The sequence below is a fragment of the Capra hircus genome, chromosome 25, assembly GCF_001704415.2.
Source record: "Capra hircus breed San Clemente chromosome 25, ASM170441v1, whole genome shotgun sequence".
Classification (NCBI taxonomy): Eukaryota; Metazoa; Chordata; class Mammalia; order Artiodactyla; family Bovidae; genus Capra; species Capra hircus.
The window spans coordinates 28,258,264-28,273,813 of NC_030832.1; the positions used below are offsets into that span (position 1 = coordinate 28,258,264).

Below are 15,550 nucleotides of genomic sequence, written 5' to 3' on the forward strand. Positions count from 1 at the left end.
CCAACTCGTGTTAGATTGAACGATGCTAATGAATGCTTTCTATTTATTAAAAATAATTTTTTTTCTTTTTCCCCATGAATGCTTTCTGCATTGAGTCAAAAGCAGTACTGCTTGACCTATGCAGTCCACTCAAGTTACATGGGGAGCATTTAATAAATACTAATGTCTCAAGCTCATCCCCAAAGATCAGGGTTTAATTGGCTTGGGATACTGCCTGGACGCTGAGATTTTTAAAAAATTCTTTAGGTTATTTGTCAACGTCTAACTACAGTGGAAATCCATGGTGTGTGCCAGTGGTTCCCCAAGCTTGACTGCACATTGAGATCACCTGGGGAGCTTCAAACACTCCTGATGCCCAGGCCTCTCCCCCAGATGGTGATTTTATTGGCCTGGGCTGTGGCCTGGAGTTTGGAACGTTGAAGATAGTCCCAGGTGATTCCACTGTATTTCTGAGTTTGGAGACTGCTGGTTTATGCAGTGGTTTTCTTTTTTTAAAAATTGTTTTAAACTGATAGATTTTTTTTTTACTGATAGAAATTTTAAAAGAAAAGGTAGTTATTTGTTTGGCTGCACCGGGTCTGATTTGTGGTATATGGGATCTAGTTCCCTGACCAGGGATGGAACCTGGGCCTCCTGCATTAGGAGCGTGGAGTCTTAGCCGCTGGACCACCAGGGAAGCCTCTGTGCAGTGGTTTTTTACCTTGGCTGCATATTAGAATCACCTGGGAAACTGTTAAAGCTCCCATGACCCTGGCTTGCACCCACTTCCAGTTACAGACTCTTTGATGCTGGATCTTGGCGGCTTTACTTTTCCACGCTCTTAATTCAAAATACTTGAGGGATGAAGGGAGGCAATGATTGGTATAGGAGAGGCTTTTCTTGGGCTTCCCTTAAGGGATCTGCCTGCAATGCGGGAGACCTGGGTTGGGAAGATCCCATGGAGAAAGGAAAGGTTACCCACTCCAGTATTCTGGCCTAGAGAATTCCATGGACTACACACAGTCCATGGGGTCGCAAAGAGTTGGACACACTGAGCGACTTTCACTTCACTTGCCTTATGTAGCTATACTGAGTTCATTTTCTTAGACCAAGATGATGGAATGCAGAGCTAAGCAAATTATGGGAAGTAATGTATTCTGTGTTCCAAATAATTAGCTAATAATAAAATTAGTTTTGCCTGCTTTATTGATGTAATTTAAATAGTATTAAAGCCAAGGATGAGATTGCTGCTTTAATAATTCTAGGTTTTTCTCTTCTCTTCTTTTCTGACTTAATGTGGCTCAGCTGGTAAAGAATCTGTCTGCAATGCAGGAGACCTGGGTTTCATCCCTGGCTTGTGAAGATCCCCTGGAGAAGGGAAAGTTTATGTCTGCCCTCTTAGTGCAGTAGGCAGCACGTCGGTCTCATACTCTGAAGGTCCTGAGATTGAATCTCAGAGGGCAGATCATCCTTTTCAGGATTGCCTGGTGGTTCAGACGGTAAAGAGTCTGCTTGCAATATGGAAGACCTGGGTTTGATCCCTGAGTCGGGAAGATCCCCCAGAGAGGGAAATGGCAACCCTCTCCAGTATTCTTGCCTGAAAAATCCCATGGATGGAGGAGTCTGGCAGGCTACAGTCCACGGGGGTCACAAAGAGTCTGACACGACTGAGTGACTTAGCTTTCACTTTCAATAATTTTAAGGGTCCCCCCTGCCAGCCCTTGTTTTGTATTATTTGGCTGGTATCAGAAATGAATTTTCCCTCTAAAATCAAAGAACCATTAAGAAAAATTAAAAACTTTTTAATTATGGAAAATAAAAGTGACATCCTCTATTTGTACCTTATTGGACTCGGTCCTTTCCACTGTCTTCCAGGAGTGCCAGGTGTCAAAGAAGAACGCTTTGAAGAAGGAATGACAGTAAAGCACTGTGCCTTGTCTCTCGTGGGAGAACCCATCATGTACCCAGAAATCAACAAGTTTTTGAAGCTCCTCCATGAGTGTAAAATCTCCAGTTTCCTGGTCACAAATGCACAGTTCCCTGCGGAAATCAGGTGAGTGGTCTCGCCTGTCAAGATGATGCTTCTTGAATCTGTGCTTGACTAAGAAGTAAAACTAACAGGTATTGATTCAGAAAGGATTTACTCATTTCTAACTATGTATAAATGTTGGCTTTGAGGGGTCAGAGCACCTGCTCCTAAACATCAGTTCTATTGGGAAAGGTAACATTTGTTTAAAGAATAGAGGCAAAAAAAAAATTGCTGGGGGAGTTCAACAGAGAAGTAATTTTTTTCTTTTTTTTTTTTAGATGGGAGAAGTGGGGTAAAAACTTCTCTGAGAAGGCTTATTAAATTTGGGTCTCAAAATATGGCCGTGACAGCCTAGAGGGGTGGGAGGGAGTTTCTAGAGGGAGGGGACATGTGGATACTTATGGCTGATTCATGTTGATGTATGGCAGAAACCAACACAATATTGTGAAGTAATTGTAGGGAGAGAGCAATTGGCCAGGTGGCGGTGGTCAGGCTCTCTTGCCCCACTCCACTCACGTCCTACTATCTGGTATCATTTATGGCACTGGGCATGTTCATGGTGGTGTGGTCCTATGTAAGCACCACCTGAAAAGCTCTTAGAGGCAGAGTAGAGTTGTGCTGAGTTGAGTTGCTGCTGCATCAGCCATGAGCCAGTAAAGCATGTCTGCAGTTCCTCTGGCTCCTTGCATCTTCTTCCAGCTTCCCTGCTCATACCTTGCCTGCACTGGGTTCAGCAAACAGTGAGATAAAGCGAGATAGTAATTATCCTCCAATTAAAAAAAATAAATTTTAACAGTATGGCTGGGATTGGTACTTGGGGAGATAGGAAACTGTAGGTTTTTCATAGCCTTTCCCTTCTCCAGGGAATCTTCCCAACCCAGGGATTGAAGCCAGGTCTCCTGTATTGCAGGCGGATTCTTTACCAGCTGAGCCACAAGGGAAGCCCAAGAATACTGGAGTGGGTAGCCTATCCCTTTTCCAGCAGATCTTCCCGACCTAGGAATTGAATCGGGGTCTCCTGCATTGCAGGTGGATTCTTTACCAACCGAGCTACCAGGGTAGCCCAATTTTTAAAAATATAATAAATTTTAAAAATATGGCTGGGATTGGTACTTGGGGAGATAGGAAATTGTTGGTTTTTAATAAGAACTACCTGAGAAAGATACAGAATTGGGGTCTTTGGGATACCACTATGTAAATATAGTTGATTTGGACCACAGAGGGTGCGAAAGAGCCTGGCAGCTGAAAACCAAGTTGAATAGGTTGGGGCGACGACTTCAAATGCTGTTCTTTAGGAAAATCTTGCTTTCTGCAGAGTAATCTGCCAGCTTGTTTGTATAAAATGGGCAGGCCAAGAAACAGGAAACTGGATAGGAGATGGTAAGGTTTGTTTAAGAGTTGTAAGGATGAAGGGAAGACAGAATGAGGAGTCTTCAAAAAGGCATCATTGACATTGCACTTGAAAATATGTGGATTATTTTCAGATATCTTTTGATATTGATTTCTAACATAATTCCACAGTGGTAAGAGAACAGACTCTGTGATTTCAGTACCTTTAGACCATGAAATTTTTGCACCTTGTTTTATGTCCTTGGATATATTCCAGTGTCTCCCAGTTTATAGACTATGGGAACTTGAATTTGTATCCTACTTTTGTGTGAAAACTGTATAAATCTTAATTATGTTGAGTTGGTCCATGGTGCTTTTTGGATCTACCATATCCTTTCACTTTTCTGTCTGTTCATTCTGTTAGTTTTTGAGAGTTTGATATTGAAACTCTAACTAAAAAATCTCAATTTTTCTACTTAAAAAAATTGTAATATATAGTGGAACTATATGTAACTTTGTTCTGTGTTTTCCAAGTCTGCTGTGTATGTGTTGTCATACTTTCATAATTTAAAAAATAAAAACGGAAGAGGAAAAAAAAGGTGTCATTGAGGCATGATAGATAAGCTTGGCAAACTGGATGGCTCTGTGAGCTCTGCATAGGAGAGGACTCAGCTGATGACTGGGAAAATTCCAACCAGGTTGATTGCTCGGTTAGTGGAGCTCTGTACAGTAGACGGATTACCCGTATTCTGGTATCTTTCAAAGAAACTCTTGACTTTGTTAGCTGGTCTTCCCTTGACCCACATACAAGCATTACATTCAAGCTAGTGCGCCTTTTCAGGATACTTAACTTTTCTTTAAGAGGATCTCAGTTCTCCCTCCAGCTCCAAAGCATAGGGTTCCTTGCTGACAGTTCTCCCACAGAAGGGAGTTTTCACAGTGAGTGGTCCTTGAAGATTTATGGAAGATAGGAAAAAACACCTTAGGCAGGTGAGAAAACTTTATGTTTTTATTTGTCAACATGGCAGCTAATAAAAGTGACAAGAATGTGACACTTAATGATAGAGCTGTTGATTAAACAACAACAAAAACCCTTCTCTTGAGAAAAAGTCCTCTTAGTTCCACAAAAGCAAGTGTTTTTATAATAGTATTTTTGAAAGGCATGAAACTGAGGTACCATAGCATGTCTTAGATAGCTTCTGCTGTAAACATTTTCCTTGGGAGTGAGTCACTCAAACTCACCACCATTCATTTGGTTTCCAGATCAATGAACACTTCAGGTGGTGGGAAGCTGATGCTTCTGGAAAGAGTAGAGAGGCCCAGTGCCCTTTCCCCTCATCTTTTTATCTGGCAGTTTTCTGAGTTGTAATCTTGAACATAAACTGGTAATAGAAAGCAAACTGTTTTCCCTGAGCTCTGAGAGCTGTTTTAGCAGATTATCAAATCCGAGGAGGGAGTCACAGGGCGCCCAGATCCACAGGCAGTTGATCAGAAGCACGGGTGGCAGATGGGACTGTGCCTGGTGTCAGAAGTAGGGGCGGCTTGGGACTGAGTCCTGACCCGGGAGGTCTGTGCTGACTCCAGGGATTTACTGTCAGAATAGAATTGAACACAGGACACCTAGCTGGTGTCTGCAGAGAACTACAGGACTCCTTGGTGTGGAGAGGAACCACACACAGCTGGTGTCAGAAGTGTTGTGAATCAAAGACCAGATAAGTGTGTTCTGAAGTGATTTAATGTCATGAAAACAGCACTTCATACTTGTTGCTTGGCAATTTTTGCCAGATTGTCTCTTTTTACAAAGGTTTCCAAAAGAAATCTCTTGTATGCAAAATCTCAGGATTTTAAATGTTGGCCCCCCCCCCCCAAAAGTTTCTAAACATGGTTCAGGACTAATAAAACCTACTCCTTATCAATTGCCAGTTTGAGATTTCCAGTCTTAAGAACCCTCCGGGCCTTCCAATATAGCTCTGATTTTTTTTTTTTTTTAATTCCTGAAAAACACTGAGTCCCAGTAGGTTCAAGGCCATCCTTCTTGTACAGGGTACAAAGTACAGTCTGTTTTGCGCTACAGTAGACTGCAAAGGATGGCCATACGTTCTCCCTCTCCTTGTATCCATGATCCTTTGTGCTGTAGCTCTGAGTGTCCCCCCCACTGACTCCAGGCTTGGCCACGTGACTTGCTTTGGCCAAAGGGAAGTGAGCGAAGGTGACACAGCAAAGGCTTGAATAATGTCTGTGCATCAGGGCTTGCCCTTTCTTGCTGCTCTCTGAAACCCTGCCACCGTGTGATCAACTTCAGACTTGCTGGGGGATAAGAGGCTGCACACACAGAGGCCCCCGCTGTCCCAGCTGAGGCCATCATAAACCAGCCAGTCCAGCAGGTGTGCCAGCTGAGACTAGCAAAGGCAGCCAAGATGAGCAGGCCTCCCAGCCCACCCACGGAATTTCAAGCCACGTCTCTTGGGTCTCCTGCACTGGCAGGCGGGTTCTTTGCCACCAGCGCCGCTGGGAACAGGATCGATTGAAGTCATCGTGATTGATCATTGGTGATGAACTCAGCCTCTTATCTAGCTCGTCTCCCTTTTGTAGAGGTTGTGGGTGGGGCTGAAAGTGCCAACCCTCTAATCACTGGGTTGGTTCTTTTGGTACCGGCCACCTGTCCTCAAGCTGTCCAGGGGCCCACCAAGAGTCACCGCATTAATATAAATTCTTGTTTGGTGGAGAGGGGCTCATTAGAGATAACAGAAAACACTTCTCTCACCTCTGTCACTCGAGAAATACCAAAATTAGGAGCTCTGTGCCGGAGATTAGGGACAAAGACCAAGTGTCTGTTTCTTCCTATCTGACAGTATCACACCAAGACACTTCATTGTCTGTTCCATGAAGCCTGTACTTTTCAGTTTGCCACGCTCTCCACCACTTGGCTGTCTCCTCGGCCCTGAGGCTGAGTGTCATCTGCTACTTGTCAGAGGAGCGCACTGTTGAATCCCTTACAGCAGAGAAATTTCTGTCAGCGTTTCTAACAGGCATGAAACAACGGAAGGCAGACAGAACGCCGCATACCAGAAAAATGGAAGCCTATTGCTTGGGGTAAGGCAAGAGTATTCTTGCGTGTTTCACACACGGTCTGTGGTTCGGTGTCCAGAGAACCTCCTTTTCGTTTAGAAGTGGCTTGTTTAACTCGCATCATATCCTTGGCTCCTGCAGACATGTGAGTTTAGGACTCTTAATTCTGGAGACTGCATGATCTATGCTGACATTCAGCCCTGCCGTCAGGAAGGCCCATTGCACTTGGATAATGCTGTCCCACTAGACCACTGCATGTAAACCTTCCTGTAAACTGTTCTGGGCTAAGGTGTCAAAGACCTCCTTGAGACATCATGCTCAAAGCAGACTGTGGTAGAGTAAGGGAGGTGTTGAGGGTGATGTTCCACAACGCTGAACCCAGTTGTTGTTTTTTTCCTTCTATTTATTTATTTGGCTGCATGTGGTCTCACTTGCGGCACGCAGGTGCACAGACTCTAGCTGCGGTGTGCAAGCTAATTGTGGCATGCAGGCTCCAGAGCACACGGGCTCAGTAGTTGCTTCGTGGGGGCTTCATTGCCCCACAGCATGTGGGTTCTTAGTTCCCTGACCAGGGATCAAACCCATGTCTCCTTCATCACAAGGCAGATTTTTAGCCACTGGACCACGAGGGAAGTCCCCTGAACCTAGTGGGTCCTTTCCTTTGTGGGTGTTTGAATCCTAAAACTGTCTCCCTCTTTATGAGTGTATTAGAGGGTGTAGAGTCAAGTGTATAGCCCTTTGTAGACTGACTCGCTCTTAGCTTCATCTTCCGTTCACCTCTACACGATTTTCTTGTTTTTTAAGTTTACATTTAAAATCTTATACTTTTTCTTTTTTGATACATACAGTTAATTCAAAGCTTACTCCCTGCCAGCAGGCTTATTGTAAGAAGACAGAGCTTGGTTCCATTTTTAACTATGACACAATTAACATTTAACTTCCCACACCTCCTCCACCACCGCAGAGTTTGTCCCTGTGTGTGTTTACTTTTGAGCATCTTCATCGAAACTATGTGTGAGCTTCATTCTCTTTCTTTCACTTCTTCCACTTGTGCTTGTTATTTTGTTTGCTTCGTGTTTTTGCTATTAATAAGATAGTCACTATATGTGTTAGAGAAACTCTATAAATTGGACATCTCCTCACATATTACTTAGTAAATGTTTGAAGAAATGCATGAATTTTAATAAAATAAAGTTTCCTTGTGTTTATCAGCTGAAAGTGGCTATAGATAACAGCTACAATGAAATGAAGATTGCTTACAAATACTCTGTGCTCCTTTCCACAGAAGTTTTTTGTTTCCTCCTAGCCTGTTTTTTTTTTTTTTTTTTGTCGTTCAGTCACTAAGTCACATCTGACTCTTTCGACCCCATGGACTGAGCACGCCAGGCTTCCCTGTCTTTCATGATCTTCCGGAGTTTGCTCAAACGCATGGCTAGTGAGCCAGTGATGCCATCCAACAATCTCATCCTCTGTTGCCCCCTTCTCCTCCTGCCCGCAATCTTTCCCAGCATCAGAGTCTTCTCCAGTGAGTCGGCTCTTCCCATCAGGTGGCCAAAGTATTGGAGCTTCAGCTTCAGCACCAGTCCTTCCAGTGAATACTCAGAGTTGATTTCCTTTAGGAGTAACTGGTTTGATCTCCTTGCAGTCCAGGAGACTCTCAAGAGTCTTCTCCAGCACCACAGTTCAAAAGCATCAATTTTTCGGCGCTCAACTTCCTTTATGGTCCAACTCTCACATCCGTACATGACTACTGGAAAAGCCATAGCTTTGACTATATGGACCCTTGTTGGCAAAGTGATGTTTCTGCTTTTTAATACGCTGTCTAGGTTCCTCATAGCTTTTCTTCCAAGGAGCATCTTTTAATTTTGTGGCTGCAGTCACTGTCAGCAGTGATTTTGGAGCCCAAGAAAATAAAGTCTGCCACTGTTTTGTTTGTATTAAGTTTAAAGTATAGTCTTCTTTTTTGTCTATGAATTGATGGAATGCTTTTCAGAACTGTGCTTTTCCAGATGAGCTAAACGGAGAGAGAGAGGCAGTACAGTGAAACGATGAGGAGCTTGGTTGGGCTCTGTCTAGAAGAGATCTGAATTTGAATCTTGACTTGCTTTCTTATTGTCTTTCTGACATGGGGAAGATAACTTCTCAGCGTCTAGTTACTCATCTGTAAAATGATCACAGTAGTAATGACCACCTAGTAGTGACATTGTTAGTGCATAATATAATACATGAAAAACACCGTTGGAAAGGTAGGCTATGTAATATCAGTCAGGTGAACTTTAAGGCAAGAACCATTACTTGAGATGAAATGGGGCATTTCCTAATAATAAAATATTAAACCCGCTAGGAACATAAAGCAATATGTTTGTATATATGTCAGAATTTGTAAACACTCAGTAATATAATCTCAAAATTGACAGAACTCTAAGGAGAAATAGCAAGTTTTTAACACGCTTCTCTCAAATGGATAAAACAAGTAAATCAAAATCAGTAAAAGTAGTGAAGATTTGAACAACTAAATTAACAAGTTTAGTCTATGTGGCAGAAATAGAGTTTGAAGCTTGAAACTTTGGAATGTAAATTCTTCTTAAGAGCACAGAACTTGCTCTCAGAACAGTTAACAAATGGCCATGTGCTGGGCATTACAGCAGGTTTCAAGAAAGTATTGAAATCATTTAGAGCACAGTATCTGAACACAAGGCAATTAAATTATGAATCAGTACTTAAAGCTAACTAGAATGTTCCAATATGTGTATAACTTAGTGTACTTCTCACTTGCTTATGGTCACTTTGGTTATTTTTTTATTAATAGGAGCATCAGAGTTAGTACTGAATTCCCTTGATTTCTTGTTCAGTTGCTAAGTCATTTTCAACTCCCTGCAACCCCGTGACCTGCAGCACACCAGTCTTCCCTGTCCTTCACTATTTCCCAAAGTTTGCTTAAACTTACATCCATTGAGATGGTGATGCTATCCAATCATCTCATCCTCTGTCACCCTCTTCTCCTCCTGCCGCCAACCTTTCCTAGCATCAGGAAAGTTTCCAGTGAGTCAGCTCTTCACATTAGATGGCCAAAGTTATTTGAGCCTTCAGCATCAGTCTTTCCAGTGAATATTCAGGGTTGATTTCCTTTAGGATTGACTGGTTTGATCTCCTTGATTTCTTACATACATGCATTTTTCTCCCTTTTTTCCTTTCTGTAGAGATGAGTAGGTTCATTTTAGGTAGGACCTTGATATGATCATTGAGATTATTCTGGGTAGAATGAGGCCTGATCTCTAAAGAAAGGAAGAAAGAGAGGATTTTTATGTTACTGTGTATTTCTATACATGATCATTCATAATTCAGGTTTAAAATTAGCAGGGTGAAAGGTCATCACAATAATCATATCAAGATTCACAGGATGTTTTCACTGGGGATTGGGCTCAGGCTTTATATCCTCTTCATTGTATAGTTTTTAATTATTCTCAACAGCATTGAGAGATTCTGATACTCAGGAATTATTATGATAGTTTTAAGGATGTGAGTAAAACCATCCTATCTCTGTATAGAATGGAGGCAGACAAATGACTGAGCTTGGAGCCTCATTGCCTGTTTTTTCAGGGAAGAGAGGCCAATAGCAGAGACTCAGAACATTTCTCCAAGGTCCTTTTACTGCTTTTGAGCCACTTAGGAATGCACTGTACTGCTCCTTAGGACTTTTCCCTCTTCTCCATTCTTCCTCTGCTCCTTGGGAAAAAAATCTATAAAATTCCTTGATTATAGCACTTCAGACATCTAGTATTGACAAAATTCCTTATTGCTAGTGTCAATGTCCAGGCCTTTTTTTTTTGAAATGATGGAGGCTTGTAAAACAACTAAGCCCTTTGGAATTTACTGTTCATAATCTAAAAGCAGGTATGGAGGTGTAGTGAAAAGGTCAGGCCGGTTCCCATTTTGCATCAGGCAGCTTTATGACACAAAGTCCTGTGAGCTGTTAGATGATGATAGCCTGCAGTATCCATTAAGATGATCTTTTTTAGTTTTGTAAAACACAAAGTTCAGTTAGAGTAGCTTATCTTATTAAAGAGGCCCCCAGCTAAAGGGGTGGTGAGACAAGTTGCTGCCATTATAGTTTGCAGTCGTTTTGCGTTTCCAGTAATTGATGTCCTTTGCTCAGTAGTGACACATTATTGAACTTCGAAGGATTCCTTTCAGATATCATATCAGCACTTGAGAGGGATTAAAGCAATGAGAGTCTGCCGTGTGTTAATCATTCTTTCCTAGCTTTGATCAAAGCTTCCCCACTTTTAACAACTTTGACTTTAGCCCCTTCTGTTTTTTCCGTATGTCACTAAGCCAGATCCTTACAAGCATTCGTTTGGCCTACATTCCTTTAAAAGTTCTGTCAGTTGAAGTCAACAATATCCACTGAAAAGTAGCTTTCAGTGTCTACTGATATGACTGGGTAAAAAGAAAAATAGAGTTCCTGTCCGTCAAGGAAAGTTGTAAGGCCAACCCTGATAGATATAAAAAGCATATAAACCCTGTTGATGGTGAATTTTCTGGCATGTGAATTATGTGTCAGTTTTTTAAAGGGCATAGACTTTGAAACCAAAAAAACACATTAAATAACATTCTCAAGGTAAATATGAAAATAATGGAATAGTTACAGGAAATTAATAATGGGAGAATTTAGTCGGGATTATTAAGGGGCAATTTCTTTCTTTCTTGGAATTCACTGAAGAGAGTGAATTATGAGACCCATTGGCAGGGAGAACAGAGAGGCTTTGGAAAAAGTACAATCTGAGCTTTAAACATAACTGGCAAGAAATGTGGTAGATGATTACTTTGTGAAATGAACCGGTGAGTTTGAGAAAAGTGGGGAATGAGTGGTACTGACGGATGCAGATTAAGAAGGCAGAAACAAATGAACACCTGCAACGAGTGTTTTTCTTCTGGGTTGTGCTCTTTTGTGAATATGTGGCTGCTCTTCTGCTAGCTCTGCTTTGCTGATGGCCCTCGGAGTAGGTCATTGTTTGTCTGCGCAAGGCTCGACTGTCAACCCACTCCTGTTCTCAGAGGCCTAGATGAGGCCTTGGTGTGGCTCTGTGTGCTTCAGAGAAGACTTGTTCTTGTTCCTTAGAAAACCCCATCAGCAAATGGATGATGGGAGGTGGCCCATCAGCACAGACCCCTGGAGAAGCCTTAGTGGCAGAGTTTTTGGAGCTTCGGCCTGAGAGCCCCCTTGTAATTGAGCTGAAAGTGCCAGACCTAAAGCTTGACCTTGTTTTATTTTCCACTGAAATACCCGTTTGAAGAGAGACCAGTTTTAAGTAATCAGATGTTTTCAGTTCATTGGGGATGGTGTCCAGTCATTAAAAAAACAAGCAACTGATATTTCATTCTGTTACAATGTCATGCATGGTTTATGTCTGATGGTTTATCACCCCATGGACTTAGCTCACCAGTCCTCTCTGTCCTTGGGATTTCCCAGGCAAGAAGACTGGAGTGGGTTGCCATTTCCTTCTCCAAGGGGTCTTCCCGACCCAGGGATTGGACTTGCATCTTTTGCATCTCCTGCATTGAAAATGAAAGTTGCTCAGTCATGTCCGACTCTTTGCAACCCCATGGACCATACAGTGCTTGGAATTCTCCAGGCCAGAATACTGGAGTGGGTAGCCTTTCCCTTCTCCAAGGAATCTTCCCAACCCAGGGACTGAACCCAGGTCTCCCTCAATACGCGTGGATTCTTTACCAGCTAGGCCACAAGGGAAGCCCAAGAATATGGTGTGGGTAGCCTGTTCCTTCTCCAGAGGATTTTCCCGACCCAGGAATCGAACCAGGGTCTCCTGCATTGCAGGCAGATTCTTTATCAACTGAACTATGAGGGAAGCCCACCAGCTGAGCTACCAGTGAAACAAATCATACCTTCAATTTCTGGGAGAAGTAGAAGCCTCTATACCCAGTGACATATTTAAGCACTGCACTTATTACAGATTGTAAGTTTAGCATTGTGGAGAGCCTGACTTATGCGTAATTTTCTTCCATTGTGTTTTTTTTTTTAATTTTGAATTACCAAGGGACCTCAAACCAGTTACCCAGCTCTACGTCAGTGTGGATGCTAGCACCAAAGACAGCCTGAAGAAAATTGACCGCCCGCTCTTCAAGGATTTCTGGCAAAGATTCCTTGATAGTTTAAAAGCCTTGGCTGCAAAGGTAATAGTTATGACATCTTTTAAAAAAAAAATGGAGAGGTTTTTCTTTTCTTTCTAAAAAAGACTAAAATCTACACCTTTGTTTTAGACTTCCACTTTTATTATTCAGTAAATATTTATTTATCGACTTCCTCTTAAGTTTCTAGCACTATGCCTTATGTATTTATATGTCTTTCATGTATTTAGAGAGAGGGATGCATACCCCCAAAGCTAATTAAACACAGTTAAGCCTCAGTACGTAGCAGCCCTAGAATATGTTTAAATATGAAATTAATTTTCCTGAATTTCTAGAACAAAATTACCTACCCAGTAAGGAACTCAACCCCAAAGCATCCAAATTTGATGTCTTTTCCTTCAAACCTTTGCCCCTTCTTAAGTCTCCCTATTCTTCTAGACCTAAAGTACTGGTCCTTCTCCATTGGCCCACTGTCAGTATTTGATATTTTCTGTTAGTTCTACCTTTAAAAAAATATTAATTAAAAATTTTGGCTGTACTGGGTCTTCGTGTGTGCATGGACTCTAAATTGCTGTGGGCGGGCTCAGTTGCCCCAGGGCATGTGGGATCTTAATTCCCCTACGTGGGATCAAACCTGTGTCCTCTTCATTGGAATGCGGATTCTTAACCACTGGACCACCAGGGAAGTCCCTCGCTCTGCCTTTTCTTCTCTTGTGGCCGTTTTCCTCTTTCTTGTTCTCTTTGCTTCTGCCCTGCAGTTCCACATGCTCTCCCCAGATCTGATATTGACGACCACTGTAGGAGCTTAAAAAATGAGTTTCTTATTCCTAGTGGGATTCGAGAATCTGCATTTTAAACATCTCGGGCGACTTTTGACGTGTAGCCAAAGATGGGAGTCAGTGTCCCAGAAAACCTGCCCTGCCCTCTTTTGCCCTTCCCATGGCTGTCTGGCTGCAGTGGGCATTTCCAGGCTCGTCATTCACCATATTCCCTAGGAATGCTACACATCTCTGCTCATCTTGGCATTTCTGCCGGTGTGCCCAGCATTTTTCTTGAGAGCCCAGACTGTCCTTTCTTTCCATTTATTTGACTTGCAGAAACTCTGTGCAACCTTCAGGTCTCAGCTTCCTTACTACCTCTGCTGTGAAGCCTTCTCCAGTTGCAGATAGCTGCCCCGTCTCCCTAAGTTTCATATCTGTAAACACACTTCATATCTGTAAATACACTTCACACTGTTTTATCCTAGCTGCCCTCTCCCGAACTGGATTCCTTATTCATATCTGAATTTTATCTTACATAGCACGCTTTATGGTATTTGTGTGCTATGCTTAGTCATTCAGTCATGTCTAATTCTTTGTGACCCCATGGACTATAGCCTGCCAGGCGCCTCTGTTCATGGGGATTCCCCAGGCAATAGTGGAGTGGGTTGCCATGCCCTTCTCCAGGGGATCTTCCCAACCCAGGGATCGAACCCAGGTCGCCTGCATTGTAGGCGGATTCTTTACCATCTGAGCCACCAGGGTATTTGACAAATGTTTGTTGAAAGAGTGAATGAGACTCACCAGAGCTCTGTAGTGGTAAGAGGTACTGTATACATTTTCTTTATTTTTCAGCTGATTACATTCCATACTCTCTCCTATCCCCCCTGCCCAATTTTATGCTTGAGAAATTAAATCAGTGCCTTTTTTGGTGATTGACATTATATAAGACATGAAAAATAGGCATTAGTTTCTGATCCATCTTGGATTATTTATAAAACTAGCAAGTCAGCATCTGGCTTGGTTGCTAAATTCTCTTTAGCTGTGGACTTTACCTTCAGGTGTATCCTCTTCGCTTGTTGCTGAGACAGGAGATACAGCACATAAAAATCAGAATGGGTTTAAATGGAAGCAAACAGCGGGGTTGGCAATATCAAACACATATGATACACACAACTCTGTATAAAATAGATCCTACTGTATAGTGTAACGGAGAAGGCAGTGGCACCCCACTCCAGTACTCTTGCCTGGAAAATCCCATGGACGGAGGAGCCTAGAAGGCTGCAGTCCATGGGGTTGCTGAGGGTCGGACACGACTGAGTGACTTCACTTTCACTTTTCACTTTCATGCATTGGAGAAGGAAATGGCAACCCACTCCAGTGTTCTTGCCTGGAGAATCCCAGGGACAGGGGAGCCTGGTGGGCTGCCGTCTATGGGGTGGCACAGAGTCGGACACGACTGAAGCGACTTAGCGGTATAGTGTAAGGAACTACCCAGTATTCTGTAATGGCCTGAAGGCAAAAAGAATCTGAAAAAGAGTGGAATATTTATACGTATAACTACCTGAACTACTTTGCTGTACACCTGAAACTAACACAGCATTGTAAGTCAACTGTACTCCAATAAAAATGAAAAAAATCTCAAACACATTTGAGATTGTTATCCAGGCCTATCTGAGTCAGAGAGTGGAAGAGGACAAGTAGGCATCAGCAGACTGGCTCAATAGTCTCCTTTTTTCCTTTTGGCCGAAAGCTTCCACAAATGCATTCTTTAATTATTTGTTGACGTATCCTGATTTACAGTGTTGTGCTCATTTCTGCAGCACAGCGAAGTGACTCAGTTATATATCTATATATTTAATATTCTTTTCCATTATGATTTATCCTGGGAGATTGGGTAGAGTTCCCTGTGCTATACAGTAGGCCCTGTTGTTTCTCCACTCTAAATGTCAGAGTTTGCGTCTACTAACCCCAAACTCGCAATCCATCCCTCTCTCCCTCACCTCCTTGGCCACTACATGTCTGTTCACCATGAGTCTTGATTCTGTTTTGTAGAAAGGTTCGTTTGTGTCCTATTTTAGATTCCACATGTCAGTGATATCATAAGGTATTTGTCTGTTTCTGACTTACTTTACTTAGTAAGACAGTTGTATCTACGTTGCTGCAAACAGCACTGTTTTATGACTTTTTAACGACTGAGTGATAGTCCATGGTATATACGATCCACATTTTCTAG

The 15,550-nt window shown here is 42.5% G+C and overlaps 1 protein-coding gene across 1 annotated transcript in view; it reads left to right on the plus strand.

The window, feature by feature from the left end:
- The window catches only part of LOC102188999 (S-adenosyl-L-methionine-dependent tRNA 4-demethylwyosine synthase), a 141,028-nt gene that overhangs the window by 56,194 nt on the left and 69,284 nt on the right, over positions 1–15,550 (plus strand). The window contains exons 12-13 of the mRNA XM_005697765.3: positions 1,855–2,032; positions 12,466–12,601. Coding sequence (XP_005697822.2) covers positions 1,855–2,032; positions 12,466–12,601 — 314 coding nt within the window. The remainder of the gene's footprint in view (positions 1–1,854; positions 2,033–12,465; positions 12,602–15,550) is intronic.